The sequence below is a fragment of the Chionomys nivalis genome, chromosome 13 (assembly GCF_950005125.1).
Source record: "Chionomys nivalis chromosome 13, mChiNiv1.1, whole genome shotgun sequence".
Lineage (NCBI taxonomy): Eukaryota > Metazoa > Chordata > Mammalia > Rodentia > Cricetidae > Chionomys > Chionomys nivalis.
Window position 1 is genome coordinate 18,611,208 of NC_080098.1, and position 15,243 is coordinate 18,626,450.

The 15,243-nt window shown below is 38.9% G+C and overlaps 1 protein-coding gene across 4 annotated transcripts in view; it reads left to right on the forward strand.

The window, feature by feature from the left end:
- Positions 1 to 15,243, forward strand: part of Itga8 (integrin subunit alpha 8) — a 179,736-nt gene that overhangs the window by 43,307 nt on the left and 121,186 nt on the right. For all 4 annotated transcript variants that reach the window (XR_009058197.1, XM_057787446.1, XM_057787447.1 and 1 more), the window contains exons 9-11: positions 3,886 to 3,929; positions 5,562 to 5,618; positions 9,363 to 9,415. Coding sequence is in view for 3 of the 4 variants with exons in the window: in XM_057787446.1 (XP_057643429.1) it covers positions 3,886 to 3,929; positions 5,562 to 5,618; positions 9,363 to 9,415 (154 nt within the window). In the remaining variant the exon portion in view is untranslated. The remainder of the gene's footprint in view (positions 1 to 3,885; positions 3,930 to 5,561; positions 5,619 to 9,362; positions 9,416 to 15,243) is intronic.

Here is a 15,243-nt window from a genome sequence, read left to right on the forward strand (position 1 = left end):
GAATTTATATAGATGGAATACATATATACATACATACATACATACATACATACGTGTGTGTGTAAACAAATTGTCTTTAATCTCAGAGATTACACTATACTGGGTTTGACAGACAGAACACCTGCCAAAAATTGTGATTGGCACTGTTGATTAGCATTAAGCATAGAGAGTAAAGGACTGTGGAAATGAGGTACCTACCGGTGCAGACAAGAGGAGATTTCTACAAGCTAAGTTGTATAAAAGATTGAAGTAGTTAGGAAATCCGTCAGCCTAGCCAGACTTTTATACTTTGATGGTTAATGGGATTGGAGTAGAAAAAGGGAGGAAGGATCAGCTCACACTGGGTCTTACGGATCATAAAGCTCTAAAATTATAGGAAGAGAAATCACAGAAGATTTAAGCAGAGGAGGAAATACCATCTAAAACAAAACACAAACAAAAGGAAGGAAATCACACTGGTTATTTCATGTAAATTTTCTTGGGAAGAATGGTTTGATAATATAATATATTTATGTTCATGTCTGTCTTCTCAAATCTAAGGCCTATGTCTTACTGTTATTTGTCTTGATTCTAAAGACTAGATAATATTCTTTTCTTAAAAGACTCATAAAATAGCCTGAGAGTAAGAATTTGAGTCGGTTTTAAATTCTGACCTGATTAACAGTAGTTTTTTTTTAGGATAGTACAACCTCTCTGATTCTTGTTTGCTTTTAAATCTGAATAATACTAATGCTATGGGGCCTGAATGACCATGTTGAATATTGTATAAAAATGCATGCTACATTCAAGGCGAAACAGGAGCTTTTACTGAACTAGTGATATGTATTGAACAAATCAACTGTCAATCAATATTTGCCAGTTTCCATCTTGTTTCTTACCAACATTAACTGCTTTTCCTACTGCATGAGTTTGACTAATGCACAGATGTTCAAGCACAAATAAAATATGGCTATCTTTATGAATCATAACAGATCTTTTCATTGTTTCGTGTTCACATGTACACAAATCAAAATTCACTATAAATGTTTTTGCAGTTTTGTAAAAGTTCAAAATAAATTAAATTTCTAAAGAGGAATGCTTTTCTTTAAATAAAAGCTAATTCTTAATGAACCTCTCTTTCTATTATCTTTCTTTTCGAGCTATGTTCTTGTCTGGTTTCTTGAATGTAAAACCCATGTCTTATTGTTATTTGTCTCCATTGAAGGACTAGACAATACTTTGCTCATGAAAGACTCATAAAATAAGTAGCCTGATAGAAAGAATTTGAGTCAATTTCAGATTCTGACTTGAAAAAGCAGTATATTAATCTGGGTGTGGTGGAGCACGCCTTCAACCCCAGAACTTGGAAGGCAGAGGCAGGTGGCTCTCTATTTGTTCAATGCCATCCTCATCTGCACAGGGAGTTCCAGGGTAGCCAGGGTTATACAGAGAGATCCTGCCTCAAAAATAAACAAATAAACACAGCATGTTGTGTAACAAAAGGCACGGACTTTGGCTCCAGACCTTTAGCTCTCTACCCTTCATTGCTAATAGTTCTAAGACCTGAGGCAAATTATCTACTGTCCTGGCTTCCAATTCCTTATTTCTAAAATATAGGCAACAATAATAGTATTGTTTATTTCATAGGATGCTTGCAAAGATTAAATTAGGTAATTATAAATTAATTCTATATATTAATAAAACAGTACAATGATTAGCTATAGGAAAGATTCTGTAGATTGGAGGTCATCAGGGACAGATCTGAATAACTAATGACTTTTTAAAAACGTCTAATCTTTCAAGTTGGGCGGTGGTGGCGCACTCCTTTAATCCCAGCACTGGGGAGACAGAGGCAGGTGGATCTCTGTAGACTGGTCTACAAGAGCTAGTTCCAGGACAAGCTTCAAAGCTACAGCAAAACCCTTTCTCAAAAAAAAAGTTTTACTACTGGTTTCATGGTTTCAAAAGGGAGTGCAAAGTGTGTGAATGGTTTTCTTCAATTCCATAGCACTGGGCTCCTATAACTCTCCAAAATAACACTCAATTCCCGCCCAAGGAAACAAGTAGGGTTTATAACCACTCTAGTGACTATCAGTAGCTTTCACTGGATTTTAGAAATATCTAGAGAATGCATTCAGACTTTGAGCTGAGGATTTGTAAACCAAAGGCACTGTTGAAGACACCTCACACAGCTCATCAGGGCACTGGATCCATGGTTATCTGTGCTCATTAACAAGTGGAGGAGCTCCATGAAAGGGAACTTGAGGCACTAGAAGATGGTTCAGTCAGCAAAGAGCCTGATACACAGAGTGAAGACCTGAGTTCGAATCCCTGGCACCCATGTGAAAAAACAAGGTACAGTGGCAAACACTTGTGATGCCAGCACTGGGGCAGAGATGGGACTCCTTGTGGCTCAGTGGCCAAAGTCTAAGTAAAAGGGTAAGCGCTAGGTTCCATGAGAAACACGGTCTGCTAAAACTAAAGTGGAAAATTATAGAGGACTACACTGGATTTCAACCTTTCTCCTCCTTACATGTACAGGTGGATATGCACACACACACACACATACACACACACACACAAATACACACACACAAATACACACACACAAATACACATGCAAGATTATAGTATGAGGTGCAGGCTGCTTTTTGTCCCACCTGTCTCCCACCCGCCCGAAATAATTACACAAAAACTGTATTCATTTAAACACTGCCTGACCCATTAGCTCTATCCTCTTATTGGCTAACTCTCACATCTTACTTAACCCATTTCTATTAATGTGTATCGCCACGTGACTGTGGCTTACCGGCATGAGTCTAACCAGTGTCCATCTTGGGCGGGAGAATCATGGTGTCTGCTTCACTTCCCTTCTTCCCAGCATTTTGTTCTGTCTACTCCGCCCACCTAAGGGCTGCCCTATCAAAAGGCCAAGGCAGTTTTCTTTATTCAACCAATAAAAGCAACACATAGAAAGAAGACCCTCCTACACCACAAGATAAATAACAAGGCAAAGAAGAATGAGGAGAAAAAAATAATTCTATGAACTTTAAACGTAAATTCTTAACTTGGAATCCTTGGTCAGCAATTGGTCCATGGAGGGGCCTCATCATAATTGAACTTCTAAGGATGTATCTTTGTGGCAGTATAAAAGATGTCCCCAAAGTGGAAGTTAGCAAAGCTTCTGTGACGTTTCAATCATACACTGACCTGCGAAGACGGGAGGACATCCTATAAGACAGAGGAGCATGCTGTCTAGTTCGCAAACTGCAACAGCTCAAATTGTGAATTTTGCTTGTTTGTTTTTTCCCATCTGTAAAGAAGCATCGGGAAGAAAGCAACTGTAAAAAAAAAAAAAAAAACAAAAAAAAAACAAAAAAAAAAAAACCTGATTTCCAGCTTTCCAGCTTGTAACCCTCTCCTTCACTCATCTCCATGGCCCCATCTTTACCCTCTCCATCACTCATTTACAAGGCACCTTCATCTTTCCCCTTGACCGCTAAGTAGCTTTAAATACACTGGGAGCTGAAGAGACGACTCAGTTGGTAAAGAACAGCTCATGCAAGCATAAGGGCCTGAGTTAGAGCCTCAGAACCCATCTAACATAGACAATGAGGTGGCTTGTGCTTCTAATTCCACAGCTGGGGAGGCAGAAGCAGGCAGATCTCTGTGGCTCACCATCCAGCCACATAGCCAAAATAATTTCATAAGCTCCAAGTCCCAATGAAAGGCCTTGTCTCAAAAACACAAGGTGGATATCTTCTGAAGGAAAAACACCCAAGGTTTTACTCTGGCCTTTTGATGCCTGCTTACATGTGCAGCCCATATGCATGAATACACATATATAAGCACACTAATTAATCAATTAATGTGGCTCCCCCTATAAATGATTCTTCTTATCCCCAGAATTGGTTGCTGGGATTCCACGAGGAGCGCAGAACTTTGGATACGTAAGTATCAATGTATAGCCCAGACATGTTCTTTGTGCACTGAAATATTTTTCCCATGTAAGCCACTATAAATGTTCTTTACTAATGAGTTCCGACCACAGAAGTGTGCTATTTCCCAGCTCATCCCAATAGGAGGTAAATGCAACTATATTGGTGCATGATTTCTGGGGATCCATGTGAAACAAAAATGTGGGGTGCATTTTTTTGCAAAGAATCACCATTATCCAAAACATAAAAAAAAAATCCTTCTATATTTGTATTTTCTCCTTTCACAAAAGCTACCCAAAGGGTGAACTTTTCTCCAAGTCCGTAACTTATTTCTCTACAAAGGTATTGGAAAATAAGCGCACATTCTGAAGTGTCAGGTTTGAGAGGATAATATTTAAGACCCTCATAACTGGTTACCATGAAGTCAGAAAAAAGATATATAGAACGAGGCCACACAAAAATGGCTCACAGGATGAGAGAGATCGCTCAGTTAGTTAAGTGGAAGCAAGAGGACCTAAATTTGATCCTCAGACTCCGTGTAAAGAGTCAGACATGGTAACCCCAGCATTAGGGAGGCAGAAACAGGATGAACCCTTTTAGGACTTGCTGGCTAGTCTGCTTAGCTCAACTGGTAAGCCTCAGGCCAAAGAGAGATGCTGCCTAAAAGAACTAGATCGATGTCTCCCCAAAAAAATGACATTTGAAGGTGACCTCTGACTTCCACATGCCCATGCATACGTGTTCATTTGCACCCACACAAACATATGCATGCAGTTGAAGGCATAAGTCACAAACAATCCCACACCAGTTTGGAATTATGATTAATAGGGTGGTATTTATTTAAAGGGGAAAAAACTTTCAGATCACCGTCCCAGACAACAGCCCTCTGCGCAATCAGGAAGGAGTCTAGTCACCGGGAAGCGGAGCAGGAAGCAAAAAAAAAAAAAAGCGAGGAGGGAAGTGGCCGCTTTTTTAAAGAGAGACCACGCCCCAATGGGCTGGTATCTCAGCGGTTATTGGCTGGAGGAGAGGAAGAACCTCCCGCAACATGCAGTCACACGAGGATTTAAGGTGGGCATGGCGGTGCTATCATTCTACCACCCAAGAGGTTGATAAGTCAGAAGAATCCAGAGTCCGAGGTCAATCTGTCTTACACAGGAAGTTCCAGATCAGTTTATGTTCTAAGTGAATCCCTGTATCAAAAAAATAAATTAAAATAAAAATGATCTAGGCAATATACAATTTGCAGGTTTGTATTTGGCTAAATAGAATTAAAGGAGACATTTTTCTAGGTGGATAGCATTAAGAAAGGTTATTTTCCCAAAGAGCCATTTATCAGTCCTCATAATAGCATAAGCATAGATATTTGTTTAGAACAAAATCAAGATCAGACAAATTAACTGACCAACATGCTAACTGCTGCCCATATCCTTGCATTTACCTATTTCCCCTTTTTACAATCATAAGCAAGTTCCATTGTCTTTTTCTAAAATTATTCTTGGGGGCCTACAATTTTGCAACTTCTACATATGGCTAACCAACTATTACACTTTGTAAGAATTTTGAGTCATTTACGTTTCAATTGTTTAAAAACGGTTTCTCTGATTCTGCGGATGATGTATTGTCTTGCTTTTGCAATTTCAGGTCTCCATCATTAACTCCACAGATATGACCTTCATTCAGAATTTTACTGGTGAGCAGGTAAAGACTTTTCAGTTGTTGTTGTCTTGAGACAGAGCCTCATTCAAACTATCTTGGAATTCACTATGGAGCCCAGGTTGATCTTGAACTCACTGCAGTCTTCCTGCCTCACCCTCCCAAGCACTGGGATTATGGATGTTCACCACCACATCCAGCTTTAGGGAAAGACATTTTAATGCAAAACAACTGCTGGTCACATCATGCAGTCATTCATTTGGGAAATAACACTGGATATAATGGTGCACCTCAGTTGACTCAGCTTCAGATAGTGGTTTGAAGAATATGTGTAAATATAGAATTATACACTATGGCGGGGGTAGTACAAAGGCGGGAGGCCTCTACAGTAGAAATGCCTAAGCAAAGCCAGTGGCAGAGAACGCGAAGGCCACACAGGAACTAGTCGGGTAAATCTGACGTTTCTCAGGGCTGCAGGGGCTATAAGCAAGCAAGAAATAAGTCAGAACTAAGGGTTCTGGTAAAAGGCATGACACCTACTACAAGCTCTAGTCCAGAATCTTCTAGTTTTAAGGGTTTCCTTTTTGCCATATCCACTTACAAAATTAAGCACACATTGTGAAGCTAATACTAGCTACCTGAATTGAGCTCCTTTTATGTCTTTGTGGTGCTGGGGATGAAACAGGACCTTGCACACATTATCTATGGGATCTATCTGAGCTAACCCCTAGTTCTTATTTCTTTTGATAGTCTCACTATGTAACTCATACTCCCCTTTCCTCTGCCTCTCATATGTTTGGACTACAAGCATGAACCACCAGGCCCAGCATGAACTCTGGTCTTTCAAGGTATAATAAAGGCAAGCCACAGGGAACCTCTTGGTAGCAAAGAAAGGACTCCATGTTCTATCAGAATAACCCCTTGACGATTATATAATGCATTTAAGACTAAGACTTAATTCAGGTCATGGAAGGAATATCCCAGGGTCTTTTTTTTAAAGAAAGAATTGTTTGTTTATTATTATTATTATTTTAATTTTTCATATATTTTATCATATTCCTTCCCCTCCCTCTTTCCGTAGTCCTCCTCACCTCCTTACCTACCCAACTTCATGCTCTCTCTCTCGCTTGCTGTCTCTCAAAAAAAAAGAAAGAAAGAAAGAAAGAAAGAAAGAAAGAAAGAAAGAAAATCGAAACGAAACCTTTAAGACTAGGATCTTAATGAGATGGCTAAGTAATTATTAGTGATAAATGACAACCGCAGGTGTAGATGACATTGAATGCTGGGAATAGCTGGGAATGGCAAAGAGACCATTTGATGTCAATTCCTGAAAGTCCTCAAAGAAGGAGAGAGCTTCCTGTGTGTTTGAGTAGGTATGTATGCATGTGTGTGTGTGCATGTGTGTGTGTGTGTATGCATGTGTGTGTGTGTGCGTGTGTGTGTGTGTATGTATGCATGTGTGTGTGTGCGTGCGTGCGTGTGTGTGTGTGTGTGTGTGTGTGTTTTGGAGGGATGCTGAAGAGATCGAATCAAAAACCTCCCTTTTAATCCAGAAATTCCTGGAAAAAGACTACAACATGAAGAAATTTAAGTTGGGTTTCTTTCTTCTCCAAGTGTATTGTCAAGGACTTCAGGAAGGAAAGAGTCGCCGGATGCATTTAGTATTTAGGATTTGTAGCTTCCCTCATTGTTAGCCAATAAGCCAGGTTTCTACAGCATAGCAGACTGTAAGGCTCAAAAGCAAAAAGTCACCAGAAAATGAGACGGCAGAACAATCTCATTCCATTGTAAATGGTGTTCAATGTACCCAAGCTCTCAGAACCTACTTCCTTGTGACAGGAGACCTGCTGCTCCCAGGGCCTACCCTATTGGCCAGAGTGGATGACTCTGGCTTCTGCTTCTCTTCCTCACGACACCCGAAGCCTTTCTCTGAGCCTCAACTTTATATACAGTCCTGAAACACTGCAGTCTTGTGTCCCTTCCTTGAAGCAACTAGACATTTATCTTTATACCCTGTCCTTAACTGAGATCCTCTTGTGAACCGTTCAATGTCCTGAATATAGGATGCTACCACCTTCCCAAACAAATATGGTCTGATTCCTGTTTCTCTAGGTATTGTGACCTGGTGAAATTTTCCACTTTTTTTTTTTCAAAGCACTGAAGGTAACCCTGCCCTGTAGATGAGACATGTCCAGAGAATCAGTTAGGAAGGGTTTCAAATAGATAAAAAGAGCTTTTCATACTATTTTGTCAAAATTTGAGAGCTCAGGTACCCATTGCTATAAAATTTTCAAAAAGGAATTTCATTCCTCTCCTGAAACTTTATTGGGTGGTAGGATAAATGAGGCTGGGGTGAGATTGAAGGTGGGTGGGTTGGTAAATTTTGAGCGGTCCTTCTGGAGGGATTTTATATCACAATGGAGTATATTATGGTCCACACATTACTCAGGCATTGCAGGAAGGAAAAAGCTCAATACAGATTAAAGTCTGCCTTCCTTGGAACATAGTCTCTATGGGCTGTATTTTCAATTAATTAGTGGATGGTAGGAGATTAAATCAGCTAAAATATCAGATTGTAGACTAAAGAAACAAAAATAAAGCTGGAGTGTTTGGTAAGATGCTTGTGCTGCAAGCAAGAGCATCTGATTTTCTATCTCCTGTACCCATTCAGGTGAGGGGAGCACAATGGTAAAAGCCTATAACTCCACTTCTGGGGAACCAGAGAAAAGAAAATGCTGCCAAGACAGTCTAAACTAATTAATAAACTTCAGATTTGGTACGAGTCTGACTCGAAAAAAATACAGTAGCTGGGCAGTGGTGGCGCACTCCTTTAATCCCTGCACTCGGGAGGCAGAGGCAGGCGGATCTCTGTGAGTTCGAGGCCAGCCTGGTCTACAAGAGATAGTTCCAGGACAGGAACCAAAAGCTACGGAGAAACCCTGTCTCGAAAAATCCAAAAAAAAAAAAAAAAATACAGTAAAGAACAATTAAAGAAGACACCCAACTGTTGACCTCTGACCTCACCCACATGTGCGTACACATGGACCTGCATCCATGCATGAACACGTAGACAAGCACATACACACACGAAGAACAGCATTAGTAGGATGAAATGATGAACCAGACTAAAATTAATTAAAAGCTATTTAAACAATTCTGAGGGAAACTGTGGGAGATTATTTTATAGCATTTACATTTACTAAAAAGATTTAAGAGTCTTATTAAGTATGCTCTCACTATAATTTGATGAATTGTAAATTTCCCTAAAATCAAAACCATTTTGTGATTTAATAATATAGAGGCCAAACTAGATAGTACAATTCCTGCTTAGCTCTTCTACCATTGTACTTACGAATACCATATGTTCTTTGAGTCTGTGTGTGGAATCTCAGTGTCGGACAGTGTAGCATCTGAAAATGCCCTGAAATCCTCCACACATGGTGGAGTTGAGTTAATTCTACAGAGTTCAAGATGGTTAAACTAAGTTAAAGCAGTAGATAGATATCCCAGAAAAACTACAAGTAGCAAAGACCTTCCTAACGGCTGTGTCCACCAATTAAAGGGGCCTAATGTATCCAGAGGCTGTGCAAGCAGATGTCAGGGTTATTGTGGAAGGAATTATTCATTAGGTCAGAGGTTAGACTAAATGACTTGAACACTTGGAACAAGTTCAGGGGTCTATGTATTTAAATGCAAAAATGTACCACAGTGCAAGTCATTTCTCATGAATAATTAAGAGGTGACTATAAACATGGCTTCCTGAACACAAAAATTATTATTGTATTACAGATGGCATCTTATTTCGGATACACAGTGGTGGTATCAGATGTTAACAATGATGGGTAAGTTTCTAAGCACTTCCTCCCTGCTGTATGTTATGTGCATACATAAAAGATGTTACATATTTCCTTCACAGAACACATCCTTCTGTGTTTCCTGAACATGATAGAGGCCCTCTTGTTTTAACTTTTGGTTCAGGACAAGAGGATGTATCTAATAAAGAACTCTGTCATCTTATTTTATGTCTTGCTGAGATTTTCCACATCTGCCACTTCTAAAAAGAGGACAGTTTTGTTTGGTTTTTCTCTGATATTATTAAACAAATAGCCATTGGTCTTTCAGACACCACAGCCACAGTTAAGGGCTTGCTCACCTATTTCTTTTCGTGTCTAGAGGTTTTCCCTCCATGGGATATAATCATAAAGATGTTTCACAGTGATGAATTTTTCCTCCTTATGTTGCTCTAGCCAGCATATCAGTAAACTCCATAGAGAATACGTAATACTTTTATTTTTCAAATCGTGGCAGCAAATTACAGTTGCGCTTGAACTATACTCCACTACTGAACTGTGCTTGCATAGAAGTAACTATATCAAAAGTAAATGATTGCACACCCCTTTGTTTTATCAAAGCACTTAAGAGATAATTTGTCAAAATATTAAACAAAAATCTTGGCCAAGGGTGGCAGTGAATGTGTGTGTCTGTATCATAAGCCTTTTTGAAACTGAAGCAGGGATCATGAGTTCAAATTATACAATAGAGTGTAGAGGGTGGACAAGAGTATATAGCAAGGAAAGGAGGGAGTACAGAAGGAGGAGGAAGAGAGAGAGAGAGAGAGAGAGAGAGAGAGAGAGAGAGAGAGAGAGGAAAAGAGGGAGGGAGAAGAGGAACCTTTAAGTTGAGATGTCCTGCTCATCCATGTAACAAATGTGGCTGGAGAATCTCGTACGAAAGGCATCATTCTCAGGCACCCAAAAAGCGTCGGACAAGTGAGACAGATGACTGTCTTCTCTCACAGAGATGACATGTTTTTGTACAAAGTAAGTATCTGAAGGATCCTTACTGTATTCCAGGGTCAGAGCCAATCACTTTAGATAGATGGTTAATAGGTTATTTCACTCTCACATTTGCAACACTAGAAATATACTTATATATCACGGTATGACATGGAATGGAGAACAATCGATTCATTCTGGAAAATGCTTTTACTGCTCTCTTCTTGTTGGACATGCTTTTGTTATCAACTGTACATTGACTGAGTGCTGCTCTACCGTGAAAGCCATGTTAGAGCTAGGGAGACAGGAGACACTACTCCAAATTAATAAGTCAAGTGAAGAGCCTGTCAGATGGTGGTATCTTCTTCAGAAGAACTAGAAACAAAGTTGTCTCCAGTAGAGAAGTGAATAAACAACATATGTTAAATCTAGAAAATAAGGCTTTAGTCCGTGTTAAAAGATTAGAGCTGTCAAAAAAGAAGAAGAAAGAAAGACAAAAGACTCACATTACTAAGTGAAAGAAGCCAAGCTGGAAAAGATATGTACTGTATATTGCAATAGTTATTCTGCAAATTGAAAACTGTAAAAACTGTAAAGACATCCGCTCTTGCTCAAGATTCTAGGAGGTAGGAAGGGGTGAACAAGTAGAACACAGAGCACTATCAACTAAAATAGACATATAAGATACAGTCGTTGCCTATTCGCTAAACCCCATAGAGTTAAAAGCAGCATCCCTAAGTTCCGGGTACACTAGGCACTTGGATAATTATTTCTGAATGTTGGTTTATTGCTTCGTTATTGTTCCTCTATAGTAGGAGACATGGGGGTAGAGAAGGCGACCTGTCAGAGGGCAACACAGACCTCAGTACTTTCTGTCCCAATTTACTTAGAATCTAAACCTGATCTATAAAATGAATTCTACTGACAATAATTTGTAGAGGAAAACAGAGAGGACATATTGGGAAGGACGCTGTTTCGAAGTGAACACATGATAAAGGTCTCTGTGAGAAGATAACACCAAGACAGGGCTGTAGCATAAGAACCAAGAAAGCCATAAGTGGAAGGGAGTTCCCTGCAAAACGGCAAGAGTATAAATTCCCAGAGGTGGGAGTTTCTGGAATATTTTAGAAATGGCAAAGGGGCTTGAAGAATGATGAGAACTTGGATTATGAAAGGTATAGATCCCACTACGCTTAATAGATGTGGCTACAGAACATCGCAGGGAGGGGAAAAGGAATCTGCCTCCACGGGAGTCATTCTCCTGTGAACTATTGGGAATTCAAAAGAAGCATCCATTCTCTCGGGTGCACTCTGTTCGTCTGGTTAGTTTCCAGAAAAGGCAGGACGGTGTTTTGGGAGTAGAAGCAGTTGCAAACTGGGTATATCTTAAAGAACTTGCTGAGCACTGATTTTACCCTACAAGCAATTCATTTTAAATAAAATAATATTCATCTCCAATTGTCTTAGTTGCAAAGAGAAAGATACTTTTAGGGACCCTACTCAAGCTTCCCACCTGATGGGCTATAATTGTTATGAAACCCTCATAGAACATACTTCAAGAAGAATCTAGATAAAGAAAAACAGGAAACCCAAACATGGTGGGGCATCCAGGTTTACTGATTCCACTCGATACTGACAGCAGTTCCATGCAGAGCGGTCAGATGTGCATAGCCATGTTTCTCTCCTGGGCGTGCATCTGACCACAAAGGCTGCCTCCTTATGCACTGGCGGCATTCCATTAGGCCCACCTTTTCTCCAACAGCCTTCTTGCAGACCACTTGCATAAAATCCTGTGACTTTCCCCAGAGTTCACACGTGTTCTGGAGGACTCTCTTTCCTGGAAATATGCTCAATTTAAATGAGAGCACAACTCTGTGGCAATATTTACAATACATATTTTTTGCCATGTAAAGAGAAAATGCTTGGGAGAAAGGAGCTTCGTTGGTTTCTTGCTGATCAAAACAACTTGCTAATAGCAAACTGAGTAACTGTTCAAGTAGGAACTCTTGTCCTTTACTGGTGGCTTTTAAAATTGCTGTATAGACTAATTCTTTCATAACTAATTTATTTCTTCAATTAATAATGTTTTGTACTCCACTAAAGGATGGATTCACGAACCCCATACTTTCTCACAGATGAAGGGACCACAGATTTTCAGTGTGCTAATAATTTGCTGTTTTTAGTTAATTGGATACTGTGAAATTCAAGGTCCTATGACAAATAAATGTGTTCTGGAAGCAAATAGGATTGATCAAATGCAAATCCATGATAGAGCTGGACAACAAAAGTGAAATCTAAGATCACAATAGTGGTGGTTTATATAGTTTACTCAGAGAGCCAAGAAAATTACTTAGGTAGGTACAAACATATTCAGTGTTACTTTCTTACTCTGTGTGTCTCTGTCTTCTGTATCTGTCTCTGTCTCTGTCTCTCTCTCTGTGTGTGTGTGTGTGTGTGAGAGAGAGAGAGAGAGAGAGAGAGAGAGAGAGAGAGAGAGAGAATGTATTTGTCTCCAGACTGAACTAGACTTTTTCCACACCAAAAGATTGATAGGTACCATTGTGTGTGAGATTGATAATTAAGATTGCTTGACAACACACATGTTCATCTGGTATACAACAAAACCAAGGTTCTTACCAAAATCTAAGCATCAGGAAAGAAAACAAGGTGACGTTATGCAAGATGGCAAGGTAATGAATGATGCTAATTTTACCATAAGCATTTATATAATGCATGTGTTTATTTTTAGGTAGATTTTTGCCTTGTTACCAGGCTGCCCTTAAACTCAGGACCCTCCTATCTCAGGCTTCCTAGTTCTGGGCTTACAAATATCTATCACCACAGCTAAATACTTTTATTTAGAAAAAAATCTACCAGTATTATAAATGGATTCCAAACATTTAGACCACACAGTTGTGCACACACTTGTTGGTGGGGAATATTATCAAGTCTGTCATGGCTTTTGAATGATGATATATACAGATTGACAGAACTAACCTCAGTTTTTGTTTCTTGATGCAGCTCTTACTATGAATTCATCTATGTAAACTTTCTTATCAATTTCTAGAATGGAAAATGGAGATAGTAATTTTCATTATATTTGTAGATAAGAGAATCTGTTTTAATTTTTCATTATAGTAATTGAACTGTGTAGTATTACTTATCCTTTTCAGAAACTCAGAGAATTAAAATTGAAGCCATGGATATTTGCACACTCATCATTTATAGCTCGAACAAGACCAAAGGAGACACATTTCAACAGACTTTTAGCCATCAGTGAAATTGACAGCACTTTGTAGAGAAACTTTTTGAAGGAAAGTAGCTTTACATAGTTATAATTTTAAGCTGGATTCAGTCCAAATATTTTTTATTCACATAGGAGAAATTGTTATGAGTAAATTAGGTAGAAAATTTAAAAAGCATAAAAAGGTTACAAGTTAGATTCATTTGACTAGTGTAACTAGCTAACGTGCCTTTCCTAGTGCCTATCACAGTTAGGTTGCCTTAATATCAACTCTGCAACCCACTGTTCTGAATTCCTTTAATAAGCAAATTCACTATGAATATCAATGCTAGGTATTATCATACAAATTTTACTCCTGGAGAAAAAGAAGGGGTTCCTATATTAAATTGGCATAATATCTCTCATCTGCAGGAAATATATATTCTGATCCCTCATATTTGATGTTCTCGGTGCATTCTCTCACGCTTTATCACAAATGGTAACTGTAATTATGTCCTGTTTCACATATCACTTCAGGAGGAGATGTTGACCCTTTCATTATATTAGGTTATCAGAGTCGATTTAGACATAAATAAGAGAGAAAATTGAAACTCTATGCTTCATAGAGGTGTTTAAGTAGAACATACTTAAACTTAACATCTTTCCGATAAAATGAAGTTGATACACTATCCTACCTCCATGAAATGCCTTTCCTAAAGAAGTTAAATCTCACTTATACCACCACTAAAGGAAATAGTTTAAGTTAAAACACATCGTTAACATCATTTATTCATAACTACCTTGTTAAAAACATTTGAACATATTTAAAAATCTTTCTATACTTATTCTTTTGGAATATGCACCAGCCTGCCATACACTGTTACTGATCAGATGGTCATCAAAAGTCGTCTATGCTAGTAAGTACTTCAAATTTTTTAATTTGAATTGGAACGCACAAGTAAAGGATTTGTCCTCATACAGTGGCATACTCTTATAATTCCAATGCTCCAAGGCTGAGGCGTGAGAATCATGAGTTCAAGGCCGGTATTGGCTACATAGCAAGACCTTATCTTTAAAAGCACAGAGTTTAGTACCGATAGTCCATAATATTGAAGGCATTTGCCAGCAGGGACTATAGGTGGTAGAGTGCCGGACTAGTGTGCAGACACTCTGGGTTAAAGCACTGCAAAAAATTCAGGCAGGGTAGTGGATGCCTGTAATCCTAGCAGCTGGGAAGTGGAAACAGAAAAATCAGAAGTTTAAAGTCATCCTTGACTATATAACAAATTCCAAACCAGCTTGCACCCTATCTAAAAAAGAAATACATTTGCATCGTACCCCACCACACTCTCTCTCTCTCTCTCTCTCTCTCTCTCTCTCTCTCTCTCTCTCTCTCTCTCTCTCTCCTTATCCTCATTATGTATAATGCGTTTACTCTGTTTTCTATTATTATATTCAATTTTTTTTTTAAAAAAAACCTGTTTCTGGGAACCCATTCAGTCTATTTCATAATCTTTTTCTTGTTATAAATTGATTGGCCCATTATCTCAGGCTTCTTATTAACTCTTATAACTTATATTAGCCCATTATTCTTGTCTATGTTAGACATGTGGGTGGGTACCTTTTTCAGCTAGGCAGTCACATCTTGCTTGCTCTGTGTCTGGATCCCGAC